General features: G+C 41.0%; 1 protein-coding gene across 6 annotated transcripts in view; it reads right to left on the reverse strand.

The window, feature by feature from the left end:
* LOC147105123 (plasma membrane calcium-transporting ATPase 1-like) overlaps window positions 1-18,905 on the reverse strand; it is a 268,080-nt gene that overhangs the window by 61,288 nt on the left and 187,887 nt on the right. For all 6 annotated transcript variants that reach the window (XM_086011218.1, XM_086011221.1, XM_086011219.1 and 3 more), the window contains 6 exons: window positions 18,408-18,569; window positions 15,915-16,129; window positions 12,971-13,213; window positions 11,813-12,054; window positions 7,697-7,925; window positions 704-883 (listed from right to left, as the gene is read on the reverse strand). In XM_086011218.1, coding sequence (XP_085867344.1) covers window positions 704-883; window positions 7,697-7,925; window positions 11,813-12,054; window positions 12,971-13,213; window positions 15,915-16,129; window positions 18,408-18,569 — 1,271 coding nt within the window. The remainder of the gene's footprint in view (window positions 1-703; window positions 884-7,696; window positions 7,926-11,812; window positions 12,055-12,970; window positions 13,214-15,914; window positions 16,130-18,407; window positions 18,570-18,905) is intronic.

Here is an 18,905-nt window from a genome sequence, read left to right on the forward strand (position 1 = left end):
CATCACAAAGGCCTGCAAGATGCAGTCTGTCTTATTTCACAGGATAAGAATCGGAGGCAGTTCACTGGGAATTTAAAATGTGCACTTTTGACAAATTAAAACTGTATTAGTTTTAGAATGCAGTCTGTACCTCAAATTTACTGTAAGCAAGTTTCAAAGTTTAACTCTGTTGATAGAGGTGCACAGTAGACGCGAGCAAGGTTACCCCCACTCCAAGGTGCGCGCCAATCACAAGGGCACGTGCAGGCCACTCACCAGCTGTTGCCGCTGGAAGAGATACCACACACACACGTGGCTGTGCAGCAAATTTAAAGGGGCCGCGCAAAAAAACAAAAAATTAGAGGGAACATTGGACGTGAGGCAGTTCCTCATTGAAGTGGACGCCGGGGCAGGGGCGCAGGGGTGGGGAAGAGGAAACCCAAAAATCCTGATAGGGCTACTGGCCAGTTCCAATATGGCATTAGCAGAGTATTGACAGCAGGATGCGCAGCTGTCCTCGTAGATATTTAGAAGAGGAGGAATGGCAGAAAAATTTTAAATTTTTACATTTTTTTCCCCTTCCTTAATTTTGGAGTAAGCTCACGGCAGCAACAGAGTGCTTGGACAATTCCTTCAGCTTCATTTTGTACTTTTGTCACATTGGGAATGATGTCACTTCCCGCCACTGTGTTATTCTGCACCTGATATTCGGTATGCACCGTACCTCTCCCTTCTCATTGCGGATAAGCCGGTTGAACTCTTTTCCTTCTAGACACAGGAAGTCTTCTCCTGGGTGGAGGATGCCGCACTTTGTGGCGATGGCACGCGCAGTGTTAATATTATCTCCAGTCACCATTCGCACAGTTATACCAGCTCGCTGACACTTTATTATGGCATCTGGAACCTGCAATGGCAGTGAGCCAATTTCAGTGAATAAATTGAGATAGGTATACTGCAATCATTAACTCAGAGCACTGCATAATCCTTTAAAAAAAAGTCAAAACAGTAATTCACAGAACTTTATCAATTTATTTCCTCGTGTTTCTTCAAACTTTTTCATCAAATCATTCTTGCGGCTCTATAATAGCAACCAATTTCTAAGAGTTGGGATATTTTTGCGAAGCTCACAAAATTAGATATTCTCTCAAAAGAAACTGAAATAGTTACTTTTACAAAAATGTAGCAGAAGCCACCACCACCCCCCAGAGCATTTAACACCACAGCCTCTACCAACATGCCTTAACCTCCCTAATACAGATCAATGATGCATTTTCCATACAGACTCAATGAATGCATCTATTTTGTGAGCACTTCATTTTACAGTATGTCACAGCTAGCGAAAGCTACACAAAAGCAGTGCTAAAAAAAGGTTTATGATAGGGAAGAAGCATTCTGTTCCAACCCAAAGACAGGTGTGTACACACAGGTTGAAAAAAAAAACTAAATGGCCAGCTGTTTTAATAAGCATTTCTTACAGGTAACAGGTCAAAGAATGAACACTTAACTATATCCCACTCCAAAAGTGAAAAAGAATCACAATTAAAGAATTCAGAAACCTCAACTGTCGAGTATCAATGATTAGAGGGGGGTTGGAGGAGAGCTTTTTCCACCCAGAGGGTGGTGGGGGTCTGGAACTCACTGCCTGAAAGGGTGGTAGAGGCAGAAACCCTCATCACATTTAAAAAGGTACTTGGATATGCACTTGAAGTGCTGTAAACTACAGGGCTGCGGACCAAGAGCTGGAAAGTGGGATTAGGCTGGATAGCTCTTTTTCGGGCCAGCAGAGACACGATGGGCCGAATGGCCTCCTTCGGTGCCATAAACTGGCCTCCTTCTGTGCCGTAAACTTCTATGATTCTATGAAAACTTGCACATTTACTGTCCAATGGTTAGAGTGATGCAAAGTGGGGCAAATGTTGGGCTTAGGAGTCAGAGAAGATAGTGTGTGGTTGGGGGGGGGGGGGGGGTGGGAAAGGTGGAGAGAGAGAGACAGGGAATAGAAGGAAAGAGGAGGAAGGGTAACAGATTTCAGTATGCGTGTTTAGATCATTCAGGATGTACAGTTGGCAACAGTGAACGGGTTAAGTGGAATAAACAGCAACGTAAGCTGACATGGAATAATAAATGCCTTTCAACACAGGCAATAAAATTAGCTGGCAGAGGTGTATAATTATTTTCACCAAAGAAGTGGAATCAACTGAACTGTTTGTGGCTCTTCAGAAGAGGACTTGTTTATTTATAGATAATAAGCATCTCCAGACATACTGTGAACAAGTTCTTCAGCATGTGACTTCAAGGAATTTAAATTAGGAACAGACTGATAAGATATCAGGTACTTGGTGTTATACATTATTAAAATTGGATTGCATTGTTAAGCGTCGTTCATAAATTATCAATTCCACGGGCACATCATTCTACTTGTTCTCAATTTCAGTAAAAACTTCTGAAGAAACCTACTATCTCAAAATGGAGGGTTTGCAAAACCCAACGTTGCATCATTTTACCATCAATTTGGACAATATATTTTCTCAGGATTCCTCACAGCATTCTAGTTGAAGGATTTTGCTCAACCTCAAATGTTTTTCCGACATAGACAACTTAGTACTGTCCTGTGCAGGTTAACCAATGTGCCCGTGGCAAAATGTAGGCACCAAAACCTCTTTTTTTTTGGGGGGGGGGGGGGGGGGGGGGCAGAGGCAAGGGAGATGAACAATGTGAGCTGGTCACCACCAGCAACTGCTTTCACACATCCATCCACCTGCAGAGTGGAAGCACTAGAGGTGGAATGGCTAACTTGTTACTTATAGTATTTACAGCACGGAAACAGGCCATTCGGCCTAACTGGTCCATGCCGGTGTTTATGCTCCACACAAGTCTCCTCCCACCCTTTGTCACCTAATCCTTTCTCCCTCCTGTGTTTATCTAGCTTCCTTCCCCTTAAATGCATCTATACTATTCACCTCAACTACTCCTTGTGGTAGCGAGTTCCACATTTCAGTCACTCTCTGGGTAAAGAAGTTTCGCCTGAATTCCCTAATGTAATTATTGGTGACTCTCTTATATTTATGGTCCCTAGTTCTGGTGTCCCTCGTAAGTGGAAACATCTTCTCTATGCATACCCTATCAAACCCTTTTATAATCTTAAAGACCTTTATTAGGCTCTGAGAAAAGAGCCCCACCATGTCCAATCTTTCCTGATAAGTATAACCTCTCATTTCTGGTATCATCCTAATACATATTTTTTGCACGGTCGCCAGTGCCTCTATACCCTTTTTAATATTATGGAGACTAGAATTTTTAATGAGGAAAGGAATCAGCAGAAAAAGGAAATGCTTCATTTATGAACTGCAAAGTTTGAAAAATATGGTTACCAATGGCGCATCTTGCAGGATTAGAATATCAGTAAAGAATGCGTGTCTCAAAAGTACAACTGGTTAGACAGACAACTTTACATTGTACTGGAGGGGGCACCCAGCCTTTTAGGTGTCGAATAGTTACCCATTGGACAGGAGCCCAAGTTAAGGTAATTTCAAACCAGTGATAATGTTCAAAGTAGCAAAATAGTGGGGATGTTGCACTTTTTCCAAGGAGGCTTTGAGGGTGTCCTTGAAGCGTTTCCTCTGCCCACCTGGGGTTCTCTTGCCGTGTCGGAGCAAGAGGGAAGCCGCTGTGACAGGCTCAGGGGGTCAACAACATCGGATGGGTAGGGAGTCAGCTGAAGAGGGGGGAGGGGGCAGAGAGAGGGGGAGGGGGCAGAGAGAGAGAGGGGGGAGGGCAAGGATAAGTGATCTACAACAGTCTGCTATTCGCAGTGAGGACATCAATTAAAAAATTAGATTGCATGATTTCAGTGCAATTTATTTGTAAATAATGATGTGGAACCCATTAAGTGTTATAATATACTAACTTTGATAAAGATTCTGGAAACAGTTATGGCAGCTGCATTGTACAGAAGTTTTTTTGGGTAGAATATTATTGGCTGGTTCAGTGACAAAACCAGTAAGCACTAAGCCTACAGATATTACACACTGAACTACAGTAATCAGCAAGATCAGACATCAACCTGTAAATTAAACCATTCAAGAGCTTCTGCAAAAGGCATCGACAGCCTTACAGGACGGACAAAAAATGTAGATGCAGGAGACAAATAGAAGAGATCACAGAATTCTTTGAACTGTTGCACCCTTAAGATTTAGACTGCTTTCTGCCATTTGTTGTTGACACCATATACTTTGCAGCCTAATTAAAGAAATCTGTGTCTGTTCTTCCAAGTCTGTGCCTTCTAAATTTAATCGAGACTGAACAGCCTATGATTTGCCACGGTAACAGTGGCTGGCAAGCTATTACTTAGCGTACTGTCATTGGGAGTTTTTTCTAATTTGAGCTTTCAAACTCCACTGCTCAAGACTGGTTCAAAACAAGAGAAAATTACAAATTCAAACCAAGGGCAGTTCCACGATCCACACTCCTAGCAGGAAACCCAGATTCTCTGGAGCACAGCTCCCCACTGGAAGCGTGGGATCACAGAATTACCACTTCAGCCTCTTCCCCACCAACCCCCCCCACCCCTTCACCCAACAACTCCAAACACAAATATTTTCCACGTTATCAGTGTCACAAAGCAAGATGGAAATTCTGCATTTAAAATGTTGAATTGACCTGTGTAGCTACGCACCATGGTGCACGCTTTGACCGTCTTGGTCTGGGTGCTCATCTAAACATTCAATGGTTGAGTGAGTGATGCAGGAGCCTCCTTGAAAAAGTGCAACATCTCCACCGGCACCCGGGAATTCCTGGCTCAAAACCTCTCAAAGTGGAGGAGAAGCATCGGGGAAGGCGCCGAACACCTCAAGTCTCTTCGCCGGGAGCAAGCGGAAGCCAAGCGCAAGGAGCGCACGACAACCCAAGCACCCCACCCACCCGCCCCTTCAACCACCGTCTGTCCCACCTGTGACAGAGACTGTAGGTCCCGCATCGGACTCAGTCACCCGAGAACTCATTTTTAATATGGAAGCAAGTCATCCTCGGTTCCGAGGGACTGCCTAAGATGATGATGATGCAGGAGAAGTAGCCATCTAGCGGGTGACTGCTTGAAGTCATGAGTCAATAACTATGGAACATTTAATCAAAATTGTGAGGTCTGTAATTTTTATATAAAGCTGTGCAGTTAACTGAGAATGAGAAGAAAATACTTGTGTTAAAATCTGCTTAAGAGGACCAGTTTTCAGGATTGGATAGAAAAGACTACAACATCAGGAGCAATGCAGCCTCCCCGAGCAGCAGCTTAACAGAATTTCAGTATAAACAAATTTTATTGCTATATGATGAGCTCATGTTGTTTGCAGGTTTCAATGCCGTTATTACACTAAGACTCGTTATTTCACTCAGACTCGTTATTTAATGTGGTAGGAGAAAGAAGTTCAATTCTAAAAACTGCCCAGTATTTGCAAACACTGTTAATTGTGAAAATATACTAATGCTTACAAGGCTACCCGTAAACCAAACGCAGATTGGGTGACTGCTTTGCAGGACACCTCCGTTCAGTCTGTAAGGGTGACCCCGAGCTTCCGGTCGCCGGTCATTTCAATTCACCGCTCCATTCCCACTCAGACCTCACCGTCCATGGTCTCTTGCATTATTCCACGGAAGCTCAGCATAAGCTCGAGAAACAGCACCTCATCTTCCGATTAGTCACTTTACAGCCTTCCGGACTCAATATCGAGTTCAACAATTTCAGATCATAACCTCGGCCCCTATCATATTTTTATATATTTTTTATCCACACTTTTGGTTTGTGCCTTTTCCTTTTTCTCTCTCCCACATGGCAGCTGTCTCTCATTCTGCCAGTGCATTTCACACTTCATCTAGAGCCATCTTTTGTCTCTTTACCTGTCCTATTACCATCTCGGCTCGTCTTGAATATCTCTTAATGTCTCTTCACCTCTCGACCTTCCCTTTTGTTCTTTCATCCCCTCCCCCATTTCCCAGCCCCCAAACTGGCCTTTTAATCTGTTTCATTTCCTGCTTTTTTCTCAGTTCTGAAGAAAGGTTTCGACCTGAAACGTTAACTCTTTCTCTCTCCACGGATGTTGCCTGGCCTGCTGAGTTTTTCCAGCATTTTCTGTTGTTACCTGTAAACAAGATCGCCTGAAAGAATGCCACCTTAAAAATCCACGACTCTCTTACAAGATGAGAATTGAGATTAGGGCTTCGATCTACCAAATTGATCATTTTCAGCACGACTGACCTCCGCAAATACATGTTGCTAATTTTGTCATTTCAACCAGTGTATTCCTGCCAGCAGTTGTTCCACTCCTCCAGTGCGGTGATATTTAAAATGGCAACGCTCCCTCCCGACTCCAGTCCAGCCTGTCAATTTGAAATTGCACTCTCTACATCTTGCTGGGTGACCTCAGATATTAAAGCAGCAGCAGCAGGAGCCTAGACTGAAGTTGGGAGGAAATGCTTCTATTTAAATATCACAGCACTGGAGCAGTGAAACAGTGGATTGGAACAGTGGTGCTGTGGAGTCCAGCTTTTGATAGAAATTGCTCCGCTAGGAGGTAAACCAGAGGGATGATGAGATCGGCAAATAAAATAACACCCTAATTTTACCCCAAATGGGCAGATAAATTTCTAGGTTATATGTGCGCATGCACAGTACGAGAGCACTAAAAAAAAGTCACACTAGAGATTTTAGGCTCATATGTCTTAAAGATGGACATCTGACCTGAAAGATCAATAGTTGAAATCACTGTTTTAAAAGGTGTTGGTTGCCTCTTAATTGCTGTCCCAATGCATGGAGATTGACTGCATCTCAATGATCAAACTGTGCAAAAAAGATTTATATTTAAATGGTGTCAAAAAATAATTCTGTACCATGAAAACTTTAGCCTCAGCATTTATCTATACTGCGAAGCTGGAACCTTCCTGCTTGACCGGGGGCAGGGGGGGGGGGGAAGAAAGCATTTACATGGCATGGTTCTAAGATATGCCAAGAGTTGTCTGAAGCTAAGGAATCATGAGGGAATAATTCTGCATAAGCTCCAGTTGGTTTTCTTGAGGAGAGTGTCCCGCTTCACAAAGGATTCGGACATGCTGGACTCAGCATCTGAGTGAAGTTTGACCATCTCAAATCAAAGAAGTTTGGATCAGCCAATTGTCAACATGAAGATATGAAGGCTGCGCAGCTGAAGGAAGGCTGCCATTACAAACTGCATTCATAAATACTCTGCATCATTAGCACTCACTTTACATTGAGCCTTAAGGCATTGTAAAAAGAGCCAGAAAAATAATAAAATTAAACACTCATGTAAATTTTACAAAGCGACCAGAGAAGCCACAGACACAGCACATTATTCAATACTGCGGATGTTTCAGTACTGCTGTTCTTAGGCACTCATCATAATGCACCAATAGTAGGATATCCTAATGTTTGACAATTGAGTGGACAGCAAGTAACTGCAGTCCAGGAAACGCCAACATAATCAAAGATTGCCTCAGGCCAATTTTCACTGAGACTGACAACTGTTTCAGATAATACAAGGGAAAAAAATAGCACATTCAAGCTGGCAACTGCACTACTTTAACAGTTACAGAATGACAGATAATGGAGGAAATAATCCAACAGCTACGCACGTACCAATTTTTCAGATCTTTGCGATTCACAATGTTTAAAAGGCAAGTGTGTTATTTACTGACTGAAAACCCAATTTACCTCTGGTCGCACTGGATCCTCAATTCCCACAACAGTAATGCACGTCAGGTCACTCAGAATCTCATTTTCATTATCCCATTCAGGCTCTTTAACAAAGTCTCTGTAAGCCAGGCAGATGGTGCGCAGCCCTTCACAAGCCATTGGTTCAATCACTTTCTTCACCATCTCGTCACGGTCTCTTACCTTGAAAACCATTATATCTCCAGTCTTAGTTAGTAGTTTAGTACACCTGAAAAATAATTTTCAAAAAAACACTTGTTTTTTGCACATGATACACACACACTACTTGGGTTACAAAAATACTAGTTGGCAGCACCCGTTACCGACAGGGAGCAAAATGCATCACTGGCCATCAAATCAGTGAAGGATTGCAAGCCATATCATTGGATGGCTGGGAGGAGGAAGTGAAGAAAAGCACCTCATCTAGAGAGTCATCTTTTGTTTCTTAACTTTTCCCATTACCATCTCCTTTTGCCTTGGCACCATCATCCCTTTTGTCTTTTAATCTCTCCTGCCTTCCATCCCATCACAGACCTTCCCTTTGTTCTTTCCTCCCTTTCCCTGCCCCTACACTTGCTTAAAAATCTGTTACTTCTCCAACTTTTTCCAGTTCTGACAAAGGGTCATTGACCTGAAACGTTAACTCTGTTTCTCTCTCCACGATGCTGCCTGACCTGCCGAGTGTTTCCAGCATTTTCTGTTGTTGAAGAAAAGCAAGGGTTTATTTTTTAAAAACACTTACAATAAGTTAAAGTTCTAAAATTACAAGAAGTTGACATTAGGCATGAAAGAGTGCCATTTTGAGCATTCAACAGTTCACTGCAGGAGGTCTGGTTTTGCAAGAGGTCTGGTTTTGCTCTTTACAAGATTCTCACCTTCCATCCTCCTCCACCCAGAAGAGTTAATCTGGGTTGCAGACCTCTCTATAACATTGGGTAATGCCATTCAGTTGCTAGCAAGAAGTTATGAATCAAGTGCAAGGTAAGTTAGAATACGATTTGCTCCAGTTATTCTTCAAGGTGGAAAAGCGGACTTGTGTAGCACTCCACCCAGCGATCTAGCTATGGACTGACCAGTAAATCTGGGTCTCAGACTCCAGATTTTCCGATGGGCAGTCAAGTACTCCAAATTAAATAAATATAGATGTAGAAGTGTAGACTCCCCCAAATGGTCCAGCAAGTTTATCCGGTGAATCATCAAGGCATACAGGGCAGGAATTTCCCAGGTTAGCGGATCCCAGTTGGTCATGTGGGAATGCTTGGTTAGGGAGGAGAAAATTAGCCATAATATTCTGCTCGTTTGCCATCACATGGATATCGAGCAAGGACAGGGTTGGCTAAGATATGCACACCCTCCCCCACCCCACCAAAATCAAAGCCATGAAAAGTAACAGCACCCATGGAACCATATCCCATATAACCTTGAATGCAACTGGTGCCTTGGTAGTCACAAAATGCTAATTTCCTAAGTGGTTTCAGAAGGCAGTACTCAGGCTGTAATCACCTTTTGAAGGGTTAGCACTGAAATGTAAAATGTGGGAAGTTTTGAGATCAAGTAAACCCCTCTACCAGCCAGTTAGGGAAGGGTACCTCTCGACGTGATCACCATAATCAAATACCAGTCAGCATTGTGTTTCCGATTCCACCATTGAGAATCCCGTGAAAATAATCAGTATTCACCACGACCAACTGGAATTGGGCCGGGGGGGGGGGGCGGAGAGAGAGAGAGAGAGAGAGAGAGAGAGAGAGAGTGTTTCAGCAGCTACTGGGTTAACATTTAACTGATTAGATCTCAAACAGGACAGTATGAAAATCCACAAACATAGCTGCAGCCATCATTCAGAAAAGATTTATTTATTAGACAAGGAGAAAATCCCAGAGGCAGTCTGAAGCCTGGCCACTATAAGATTCTGAGCACTTGGGGTGACAGAAATCATTACATTTGCATGTTGACTGAAGCCTTATTTGTCTGAGCAGAAGAGTTGTGTGCCATCGACCTTCTCAGCTACCTCAAAAAAAATAGTACCTCACCAGATTGCCCAAATACAAATATAGACTACCTAGAGATAAAATTGGGCCACTACCACTAAATGCAACTTAGTGAACACACTAGTGGTGAAAACCAGCCAAAAGATTAGCACCGCTCAATAGCAGCAGATGTCTGCCATTGGAAAACTCAGGAAGTGCCTATAGACACCACCACTTTGGCTGTGATTTAACCACAGCAAATCAGCTATCCCAACATATCTCCAGACAGTTACATAAACTACAGAGTCCCACCTTAAATCAACAGTCAAAGGGTGTCTGAACAGCCATTTTGTCCACAATTTACACAAGAGACTCTCCCATATATTCCTTCACAGTGCATTCATTTTAAATTGAATCAAAAGGGGGGGAAAAAAATTGAATTTAAGACAACATTTTTACTGTTAAGTAGTTAATCTGCATTCATCATCCAACTATAGAGGACAGTATTACTTAGCTGGTTTTAGTTTTAGAGTAACTGCATTTCCTCCCTTTGTGTTTGGCAGAGTACTTTCTCCCTCAACCCCCTACTGCCTAAGTGAAGGGCAAGGAGGAAATATGCCTCATCTCTACAATTCCACTAGATGTTCGGACTACAACAAGGAGTTAATCAGGAGTGGAATGTGACCAGCAAGAAATTCCATCACAGCACTCTGCCACAGAGTGTTAGCATAAATATGCTGCACCACCACAGGTCTAAGTTTGCTTTTCATGGCTTTGAAATATAGCTTTTGCACATGAATAAACATGCACTTCAGTGTAACATTTTGATAAGTCGAGTTCATTAACTGGCTGAAGACATCAGTTAAATATATATACACATATATAAAAGAACATGTAGCCCTGAAAAGACCAGAGCATTGAAATTTGAATCTTGGCTTGAAAATGGATTGCTCACAGGAATGACTATATTGAACAACTTTGTTAACAGTTTACAGATCCTCCAGAGATTGAGACAAGTGACATGTTTAAGGAGCAAGAAATATAAACAAAAATAGGCAAAAAATTAAGGCAAAAAATTAATACGAAAGCATGAAAATTGAATTTACTGAACAGATTGGACGGTTTAATTTGTTAAGACGCGACCCTGCCTTTGATCACAAAAATGCACTGCCTCTTTACAATGAGGGAACACTGCCCAACCCATTTCTTTCCCCGCTTAGATTCTCATTGGAGTCACCAGGATAAAACCTATTTGACAACAAGTCTCCAGGTACAGCTGTAGTTTTTGGGCTAAGTGTCATCTTGTCATCATTTTCTTCCCTCTTGCTTCTCATCCTTCCCTTGCTCTCAGCACCTAATAGAATGAAGTACTTGATAAGAACAGAAGAATGAGGAGCAGGAGTAGGCCACACAGCCCTCCAAGTCTGTTCCGCCATTCAATAAGATCATGGCGGATCTTCAACCTCAACTCCACATTAGAAGTTCCTTCACATACTCTTGCTGTTTCGGCAAAATAAAGAGCCGTAACAATTTTTAAGCCGTGAAACCCATATCGCGGTCAATCACCATCAGCCTCGACCATAAATAAATATGGTGAAATGAGGTGGCACAGCACATTGCAGGAATGCTAAACTGGACCATTCCAATGGTCAGCAAGTTTGCTTTCAGCAGTGCTGTTCTGGGGAAATGCAGACCAGGAGTGGAAAGAGTTGTCCCAGACTGTTTTTCAACACTTCCTGGCATCTGGTTCAGAGTAGCATTAGTAAATACCTAGGAATAAGTTGCCCACCAACACTTTTGATGACAGAGGGACAAGCAGGAATGAAAGGAAATAGAAAAACTATGCACTCTTATAATTTTTACTTTAAATGTGCCTACGTCAGGAGTATATAACCATACATCTTCAGAAACCAATCCCCAAGTCTTCTGCTTACGCCATGCAATTTCTAATCTAACTCTGACCCAGTATCAATTAAAACCGGATTTCCCTTATTTTTTCCCCTACTTCAGAGCTTTTGAGGGCAGCAACTTGACCCTTTTATAGCCCAATGAAGGACGCATCTTATTGGTGGAGATTTCATTCTCATTCCCACTGACAAAATCTACATAGCCATCATCACACATGACTAAATAAAGAAAACTCGCTCACTTGCGTAGAATGATCTCGGAGGCACCCTTGCTGTACATGCGGAAACTTCCATCAGCATTCTTTAGTACCGTGCTCATGGACTTGCGTGCAGAGTTGAAGGTGTACACCTTATAAAGTTTCTCTTCTGGAATTTCATTGCGTACAGCCTGATAATCCTGCTTCAAATCCAGCACAAAGCCAAGCAAAGCACATTCAGTCTTGTTCCCTACATGACGAGGCAGGCCTCCTTCTTTCTCAGGGGGCTGGGGAATGAGGGAACAAATAAAAAGGTCAACAGTAATAAACACAACTAACATTTCCTGTAAATATTCCCCATAATACAGGAAACTTTCGATTTACCGGCACCTAAATAACCGGAAATCTCGGTTAACCGGCAAAATTCAGGAGTAGGTTCAGGTAACTTTTATTACTTGCCTTCCTCCATTTGTTGCTGTGCAAGGGTGTGGCTGCAGCTGTTGCTAAGCTACAGAGACGCTTGCAACTTGTGGCTATTGTTCTGAAGCTGTTGCTAAGCAACAGGGTTTGTTGCTTTATACGGAGCTCTCAGCTCCGTATCTTTTACTATAGCTTTCGGTTATCCAGAATTTTTGATGAACAGGCACCACGTCGGTCCTGTCCGTGCCGGATTAAAAAAAAAGTTTCCTGTACACATCAAGCTATCCAGAATGATAAAACTTTATAGGAATACAGCCATGCAATATCTTCATTTATCAATGATGTACACTGTGGAAAGCCATTAATCATTTTCCCTCCTTTCCACATATGTAAACACCTTAACCAATATATACAATTTCAGTGTGGTGTATATTCAGGATTCAGGAGGAACATTTCCAACATATTTTAAAGCATTCACAAAGACTTGGAAAAGTTAGAAACTAGACTGATTGGCCTTCCCTTGGTCATCGGACAGTTCTGTTTACAATGTATGCAAGTCAGACAGTGGACCAGATGTGAATATTTCCATAAAAGGACCTTTCTACTCAAGGAACAGTGATTCAACTTTAGGAAATGCTCAACACTACTTGAATGCTAATCCCCATTCAAACCAGCAAGTTTAAAAGGTCATGACCACTAGGATATTAAACTAAAACACTTCAGCTTTCCTAAAAGCTGGAAAATGTCAGCATTTCAAAGAATTTCCCCCAAATACTCGCTCACCAGTATTTTGGTAGTGTAAGCCGAGTTAACAGCAATTCCATTGACAATCCGCTCCATAACTTTTGGTAAAAGTGCATCAGGGCCAGGTATCTGCCTGTAGTGAGTTTCTCCAATATATGATTGGACTACGGTCATCCTGTTCATAGTGAGAGTACCCGTTTTGTCTGAGCAAATAGCTGTGGCGTTGCCCATAGTTTCACAGGCATCCAAATGTCTGACCAAATTATTGTCCTTCATCATTTTCTGTCAAAACAAAGATTTAAAAAAGGATTACACAATAGCTAAATGAGTTCACTGCCACTTGGGAGTTTCCCTCCAACATGCTTTCCATTACTCAGATGATGCAGTTAAGTCAAATGTACCCTTACAGAGGTTAAAACCTTCTTTCACATACCCTGTATTACTTTGCAATGCTGAAAACTTAACTTCTCAATTCAAAAATGCTTAATTAAAATTCCGATGATCCATTTCTACTTTTTTTTTTTTAAAACACTAAATTCCCACATTATTTATACTGCTTAATTAAAATCACTGGCTATTTTTATGCATTATATTACAACTTCAAAACTACTTAATTGGCTGTAAAAATCTTTGGGATGTCCTGAGGTAGTGAATGGTGCTATATAAATGCAAATTCTCTCTAGTGCAAAAAAAATGCCTTTGAATCATCAGGAGCAGAGAAAAAAGTACACCTTTGTGCTAGCTCTGGAAGCATCACCACCTACTTTGGCAAACTGGGTAATGTTTTTAGCCATTCGGATTGTGATTAACCCTATACCAACCAACTTATTTTATTATAAATTTGAGAAAAGCAGCAGTTTGCCAAACCTCCAGCATGGTCATGGTTGTTATGGGTAGGTGAATCTTGTAAACTCATGCAACAAATGGTATTCGACTTATATTGTCAACAGTTAAGAGTATTCTAATCCGATCTTTATTTTAACTTGCTCCCAAATTTTAGATGGCAAATGTGAAAGCTCTCAATATCAATGGATACATTCCTTGGAACAGTGATGCAGATGTTCTGAGAGGTGGGAAACACATTTTACCACTCAGGTTAGTTACATCACCGCAGGGGAGCAGCTTTCTACAATGACTGTACCACAGATAAAGCAAAGGTTTGAAATGAATACCCAAGAAATTAAAAATGCTTACAAAAGCTTTATGAAACCAAGAATTAATTCAGCAGGCTAGAAAATGGACTGCATCATGCGAATCCATCAAATTGTGGCCACTTCCATTCTTCAGCTGTCTCTTAGACACACGCCAAAGAATTTAGCCGAGAAAGCAAGAGTGCTGACTGAAAAGATTGCCAATGCTGATCTGTAACCAGCTGGCAGAGGAAATTGAACTGTATCCTTGGCTTCTTTGGCTAGGCTCCTCTTCCCCATTTCACGCTGTGCTAAACAAAAATCAGCCAATATCAAGATATTGTCTGGGGAATTTCAAAACATCATCCATGGCTGGGATTCGAACCACCATCTCCAAGTCTAGCCAGTCATGAGATTTTTCAAACAGCTCCAAACATGCCATCTCCTTACTACGATTTTAAATGCTTCAAGGTCACTATCACAAGGAGCTTGGCTATATCGAATAAACTCTCCTTCACATCTTTTTGATAACATGCCAATTTAAAGGCCTTTTTAAACTTGTAATCCAACAACTTCTGAGAATGCCCAACCACAGCGCAATTGGAGTTTTGAACTTGCAAATGCAAGACAACTCTGCCAAGCTGCCTTAACTGTATAATTCAGGACAAAAAAATGTTTTCCCCCTTTTCATATTATATATGTTTGGACAAAAAACCCTATTGCAGTCATAACTATTACTGTAATGTAATCAGATACAATTGAAAAATTACACTGGAATACATCTGGCTATTATTGTGTTAGCAAGGTAGAGAGAGATCTAATGAACGTCACTGCTGTTGAATAATAGATTTGAACAAGGGAATGTTGGCTTGATGCTTTATGATGGTGATCTTACTGCACACAATAGTGAGGTGGAACATTTTGAAGAGGCTCCTTTTGCAGACTCTTCATAGGGCAGAAACATTAAAGCGGACTGACTTTTTAGAATCTATCAAAAATAAATTACCCAACAATTTTTCACTTGGTGTAAATTTGGCCTGTCCTGGACGTTTAAACCAAAGACATGAGTCAGAGTCATACAGCACAGAAAGAGGCCCTTCGGCCCATCGTGTCCGTGCCGGCCATCAAGCCGTCTATTCTAATCCCATTTTCCAGCACTTGGTCCGTAGCCTTGTAGGCTATGGATCCAAGCTATGCTATGAAGAGAAGTCAAAGTTTTCAACATGAATAGTATAGCAAGTGAACTCCCCACAAAACCTGTAATCATCAGAGAATGGCAATTACAGATAAAAGGCAAGGTCATCATTGTCTACATTGAAAAACTCACTAAATTCTATGGGGCTGGAGGTGGGAGTAGTCGGCAGAAAGGGCACAGGGAAAATAATTTTAAAAGACCAAGTCAGGTCATCACCCCAGCTAACAGAATTACAATCGGTCATATCAATTTTATGGTCACTAGCACACAATGCACAAAAAATACACCTGTGACAACCAAAGGCGTAACAGCAGTAAATGAGGAATTATTTTTATGGATTTTGATTGAGGGTCAAGTACCTCTTTTGTAGTTTACAGTGCACTTTGTACTTCATAAGAACAATGTACAATTTATAATTGCTTTCAATTTAGATGAGCTTGCCATGTAATCAAATCTGGAACACAAATATAGCCTCAACATAGCTGCAGCAATTTTCCACAAAATGCTGAACTTATTTCTATTCAGGACAAGTTTATTAGATAAAATGCATCACAAACCTACTACTTCTCAATTTCCCTCATGTTCTCTCCTACCTTTTTCAACCTTGAGCTATGGGCCTTGGCCCTTTATCTAATTTCTCAATGTAAACAGATCTCACCTTTACAGAATACGCCAGAGAGATCGTTACAGCAAGTGGAAGACCCTCTGGTACTGCCACCACAAGCACAGTGACTCCAATGATGAAAAACTTCACAAAGTATTGGATGTAGATTGGGGTACAATCTGCCAGCCATGGCCTGCCTTTAACCCCAAAAGTGTCAATAACAAAAAACAACACAAGGATGATGACTGTGACTGCCGACATAAGCAGACCTGGAAAGCAAAGGGGAAAAACAAACTAGATTCAGCTTTAACTTTCATTTTTAGCAAAGAATTTTTAATTTTTTTTTATAAAGCAGCCAAAGTAATTTGCAGAACATATAGCTAACCTGAATATCCATTTAGAAACAGATAGTTACATTGTTTTTCACACTGTATATGATAATCCTGAGTTTCACTCAATGTACAAGATTTCTCGACCAACAGAACTGATATGTAAAGCTGCCATCAGATGTTACACTGGATAATCTACTATTCACCTCTAACCAACACACAGGAAAAGGCTCATTTATTGACTATATTGAATAAATGAAATATACTGAAGTTATTAATGACTATAGGATGTATTAGGACTTCTATCCTTCTAGTCAGTCCCATAACATTAAGCATTAATTGCTGCATATTTTATGATTTTGTTTACAGTGTATTTTAAACATTCTTTATTAAAGAACATAATGAAAAAGCTTGATCGCTTTTTCCAAAGAAAAATGTAGCAACACTTGCAGTTCCACTTATTTTGCATTAGTTTTGGGAGGGGAGAAGACGACAGAAGGGAAAGCACTAATTAATTGAGGGCTAAAGATTCTTCTCATGAGAATGCACTTAACTAGTCGTGTGTGTTGTGCAAGCGAAAGAATACTTCTGAATATATTCTCTGCACTGCTGAGAAGAATTTACTGCTCAGTCATACAGGACTTAATCGTGTGTGGGTTTGTCACATGGGTGCACAAATTTATGGTGTTGCAAGGTAATTTATTGCTTTACAATATGAATCAGAGTCAATACCAAATCTGGCAAATCTCACTTCATAAAAACTGTCTGGCCGATAGGATTATATTCCTGCTTCATCACAGTGAGCAGCATCAATGCACAGCTTGTAGAGCTTCCTTTCTCCTTCCCCCCCCCCCCCTTAATTTGTAACACCTCCTCACATCTGGACATCACTGGGACGTATTTACCAGACAAGACAGTATTAACTCGCCACCAAATTTGTCGCTATTCTCCTTGCAACATAAATGTTTAAACTGGAGTTGATCTGCCCGATGAGAATCTGCTAACCACATATGCTGAACTCAATCCTTTGCAAAGGTCTGGTATTGCACTTAAAATAGGGAGAAATAAAAACCTGACTTCCCAAAAGCAGGCCCCAATCAGACAATCATGGAATGGAATAGCACCAACAGAAATCGGAAGACTGTGAGCGAGACTGCCCCACCCTCTTCACTGATGGGAGACAAGAGTATTGAAATGAGAAAAGACTCAAGATTACACCGTCCACAGCAGCCTGTCCGGTTACAGACTCTACCCAAGAAGTCTTTAGATAACAACCAACCACAGGAAAAGCCTTCAAAGTTAAAAGGTGCTGACATTTCTACTAGACCATGTAAAATTAACCAAACAAAATTCCAGATGTTAATCTAACCTTAAAGCGAACTTTCTTATTCAACTCTTGGCTATTTAATTCTACAGATATTTCATCCATCATCTCTGCTTCCAAAAAACCCAACTGTACTGCAAAAAGCACAATATCTACATCAATCACTATTACTTTATCCTTCAAATCCCTAACTTGTCTAGATTTTTCTAATTGTCAACCTTCCTTACAACATTGCCTTGAGCAGAAAGTTTTAGAATATGATTATACTTTCCAAACAGGATAAAAATATGAACAGAAGTGGCCCTCAAGCTGAATGCTTGGAAGATCTCTATTAGTCACCATTCTGAAGAAAGTCTTTTCCATTCACCAGCTTGTGCTTTCTATGCTCAAGCCAGTTTGTTCCAACTAGCTAACTTAGCAAGCTTCATGAGCCTTAATCGTCTTTAAAAGCCTCGTAGGCTGAACTTTGTCAAACACTTTGAAAACCCAAGTAAATTCCATCCCATAGATCTCTCTTTTCCACTAACATTACAGGAGTAGGTTCATGACCAGGGAACCAATTATTTCTAAAATTATGCTGATTGCTCTACAGATGAACATGGACAGTATTTACCCCACTCTAGATGTTAGTTGGACTTGCCTACAATTTGCTAGTTTACATCTCACTTCTATTTTCACTAATCAGGATAACATCTGGTAACCTCCAACTTTAACATACAGCTTCTATAGTTATGGATCTTGCCTGTCCTAAAGTTTGTTAAGTGGGGCTGGAGGAGACAGATAGGTAAGAAATGTAGTATATAGAAGGAAAAAGAAAAATCAGACAATATACCTGTATATATTTTTTAAATATAGAGCTCTTGCTTTGCTAGAAGCAATTTCCGTTTACAGTACCTGCTTTTCCAATCTGCACTGCCAATTTGGTGAGCTTTCCCTGTAGGACAGATTTTTCTTTCTTTGGTATGTTTGATTTTTTCTTCTCTTTCTCTTCTAGGTCACCACCCTCTTCACTCTTCAATGGCTGAATCTCCAGAGCAACACCATCCTGAGCTTTAGCTGGGTCCAACAGATTGAAACAGATTTGCAAACACTCCATAAATAGTCTAAACTATTATACAATTGTTTAGGCAAAGACAATAGTGGGGAAATTTGAGTGTGTGTGCGCGTATAGAATATTAGGAGTGGGCATTTACCATCATAGGTAACACTTCTATAACATTAGCTATGTGGGAGCATTGATCAAATGTAAAGGTCTTCCAGCAAAGTGACAATTTATGAAGCTATAGATAATATTTCAATCTCTACAACAGAGGAAATAAATTGTCTTATTTAACATACATGGGATACTGCACAGAGTTCCTGCAGAGTAGCTGAGACAATCTATCATTTTGC

Source organism: Somniosus microcephalus, chromosome 18 (assembly GCF_052327205.1).
Source record: "Somniosus microcephalus isolate GS21.2 chromosome 18, FLI_Smic_1.0, whole genome shotgun sequence".
Taxonomy (NCBI): Eukaryota; Metazoa; Chordata; class Chondrichthyes; order Squaliformes; family Somniosidae; genus Somniosus; species Somniosus microcephalus.